At 49.9% G+C, this 2894-nt stretch overlaps 1 protein-coding gene across 1 annotated transcript in view; it reads right to left on the bottom strand.

Annotated features, from left to right (window-relative positions):
* Window positions 1-1848: 1848 nt before the first annotated feature.
* LOC124047516 (SLX4 interacting protein) overlaps window positions 1849-2894 on the bottom strand; it is a 124763-nt gene continuing 123717 nt past the window's right edge. Inside the window, exon 8 of the mRNA XM_046367817.1 lies at window positions 1849-2894. This exon is cut by the window's right edge and continues 923 nt beyond it. Coding sequence (XP_046223773.1) covers window positions 2470-2894 — 425 coding nt within the window. The 3' untranslated portion in view covers window positions 1849-2469.

The following is a 2894-nucleotide window of genomic DNA, read 5'->3' as shown; positions in this document are numbered from 1 at the left end:
CTAATGTACTGGAACGTGGGACAGAGACAGCATTATGACTAATGTACTGGAACATCAGACAGAGACAGCATTATGACTAATGTACTGAAACGTCAAGGGGGGCCTGGGTTTGGTTCTGTAGTCTGTTGGGCTCCAGCAGAGACAGGGGGGCCGAGAGGGAAGCAGGGGCAGGGTGAATGCCTGGGTGGGAGCCTAGATGTGGGCCTGGGTTTGGTTCTCTGTTGGATCCAAACAGAACCAAGGAGAGCCCCGGGCAAGGTGTCTTTCAGGGGGGTAGCCAGAGGAGGGGCCTGGGCTGGTTAGTTGGGTTCTCTGAAAGGGTGGGGGCCTTGAGGGCCATTGGAGACCTGGTTGCCAGGAGGGGAATGGGTTGGTTGATTTCTCTGTAAAGCCACACCAGAACCAGTGTAGAAGACCCTGGGGAGGGGTGAGTGACTGTCAATTAGTGGGGCAGAGTCAGTGGGGGGCTGGGTAGGTTGCTTTCTTTGATAGGCCCTATTTTTTTTATTTTACCTTTATTTAACTAGGCAAGTCAGTCAAGAACACATTATTATTTTCAATGACGGCCCTAGAAACAGTGGGTTAACTGGCCTAGGAACAGTGGGTTAACTGGCCTAGGAACAGTGGGTTAACTGGTCTAGGAACAGTGGGTTAACTGGCCTAGGAACAGTGGGTTAACTGGTCTAGGAACAGTGGGTTAACTGGTCTAGGAACAGTGGGTTAACTGGTCTAGGAACAGTGGGTTAACTGGCCTAGGAACAGTGGGTTAACTGGTCTAGGAACAGTGGGTTAACTGGTCTAGGAACAGTGGGTTAACTGGTCTAGGAACAGTGGGTTAACTGGCCTAGGAACAGTGGGTTAACTGGTCTAGGAACAGTGGGTTAACTGGTCTAGGAACAGTGGGTTAACTGGTCTAGGAACAGTGGGTTAACTGGTCTAGGAACAGTGGGTTAACTGGTCTAGGAACAGTGGGTTAACTGGTCTAGGAACAGTGGGTTAACTGGTCTAGGAACAGTGGGTTAACTGGTCTAGGAACAGTGGGTTAACTGGTCTAGGAACAGTGGGTTAACTGGTCTAGGAACAGTGGGTTAACTGGTCTAGGAACAGGGAGTTAACTGGCCTAGGAACAGTGGGTTAACTGGCCTAGGAACAGTGGGTTAACTGGTCTAGGAACAGTTGGTTAACTGGTCTAGGAACAGTGGGTTAACTGGTCTAGGAACAGTGGGTTAACTGCCTGTTCAGGGGCAGAACGACAGATTTGTACCTTGTCAGCTCAGGGATTCGGGGGCTATGGAGAGGGAGTGGACTGGCCCAACCCTGGCCCCTGCCCTCTGGACTCTAGCAACAACAAGAACCCCTCTGGCTACACCTCTATTATCCCAAAATATAAAACATAGTTAAAATACAGTTGAATTGTTGAATATATACCAATATATATTGAAAACAGTTTGAAATTGAGTAGTACAAAGGGCTTCTAAGTACTCTGTGGTACTGCAGCCTGTGTGAATATAGTACATTCTAGTATTTACTGTACATTCAAAACCACAGAATGAGAGTGCCTGACAGACCAACCTACACATGTCCTCTATGCCCTTGTATGGTTATTTTTTACCCTAGATTATTGTTGTTATTGACAATATTGATTATTATTATGTTGATATTGTAAAGAGAGAGAGAGAGAGAGAGAGAGAGAGAGAGAGAGAGAGAGAGAGAGAGAGAGAGAGAGAGAGAGAGAGAGAGAGAGAGAGAGAGAGAGAGAGAGAGAGAGAGAGAGAGAGAGAGAGAGAGAGAGAGAGAGAGAGAGAGAGAGAGAGAGAGAGAGAGAGAGAGAGAGAGAGAGAGAGAGAGAGAGAGAGAGAGAGAGAGGGAGAGAGACAGAGAGAGCAGAGGACAGTGGAAGGGTCAGATGCCTAGGGGTCAGTCACAGGACAGTGGAAGGTTCAGATGCCTAGGGGTCAGTCACAGGATACTGGAAGGGTCAGATGCCTAGGGTCAGTCACAGGACAGTGGAAGGTTCAGATGCCTAGGAGTCAGTCAGAGGACAGTGGAAGGTTCAGATGCCTAGGAGTCAGTCAGAGGACAGTGGAAGGTTCAGATGCCTAGGAGTCAGTCAGAGGACAGTGGAAGGTTCAGATGCCTAGGAGTCAGTCAGAGGACAGTGGAAGGGTCAGATGCCTAGGGTCAGTCACAGGACAGTGGAAGGTTCAGATGCCTAGGAGTCAGTCAGAGGACAGTGGAAGGTTCAGATGCCTAGGAGTCAGTCACAGGACAGTGGAAGGTTCAGATGCCTAGGAGTCAGTCAGAGGTCAAGTCCCAAATGGAACTGTGGAAGAGACAGTGTATTGGGTAAACACACATCTGCCACAATCTCTAACCCTGGCATCAGGCATCTTTACTGTACCCTCAAGCTCTGCCCCTCGTCTGCTCCTCCCCAGTCTGCTCCTCTCTCTCCCCTCTGTCTCACCCTCTTCACCTCTTCAGCCGTCGTAATCTGGATGGTCTGGCCACAGACCTCTCTTCCTCTCCCACTTCCCTCTCTTCTCCTCTCCTACTCTTGTCCCCTCCATTATATTCCCTCTCTTCTCCTCTCTTCCCCTCCATAATCTTTCCCCTCTTCTCCTCTCTTCCTCTCCCTTCTCTTCTCTTCTCTTCTCCTCTCCTCCTCCTCCTCCCACCATTCTCCCTCCCCTCCTCTCCCTCCCCTATGACGCTGATGTATGTGGAAGCAATAGACAGGGCTGAGGAGACTACATCCTTGACAGATCGGCCTCTCAGACCTGCGGCGGGGCTGTTTTGGTTTGTCTGCTCTGTGTTATTGCTGCTTGTGAGAGGAAGGAGACTCTGGGACTGTTTCCCTGGAGTAAGCAGCTCCACTTCCACTGTGGTTTGAGAGG

The sequence above is a fragment of the Oncorhynchus gorbuscha genome, linkage group LG11 (genome assembly GCF_021184085.1).
Source record: "Oncorhynchus gorbuscha isolate QuinsamMale2020 ecotype Even-year linkage group LG11, OgorEven_v1.0, whole genome shotgun sequence".
NCBI lineage: Eukaryota > Metazoa > Chordata > Actinopteri > Salmoniformes > Salmonidae > Oncorhynchus > Oncorhynchus gorbuscha.
This window is presented reverse-complemented; position numbering and strand designations above follow the sequence as displayed.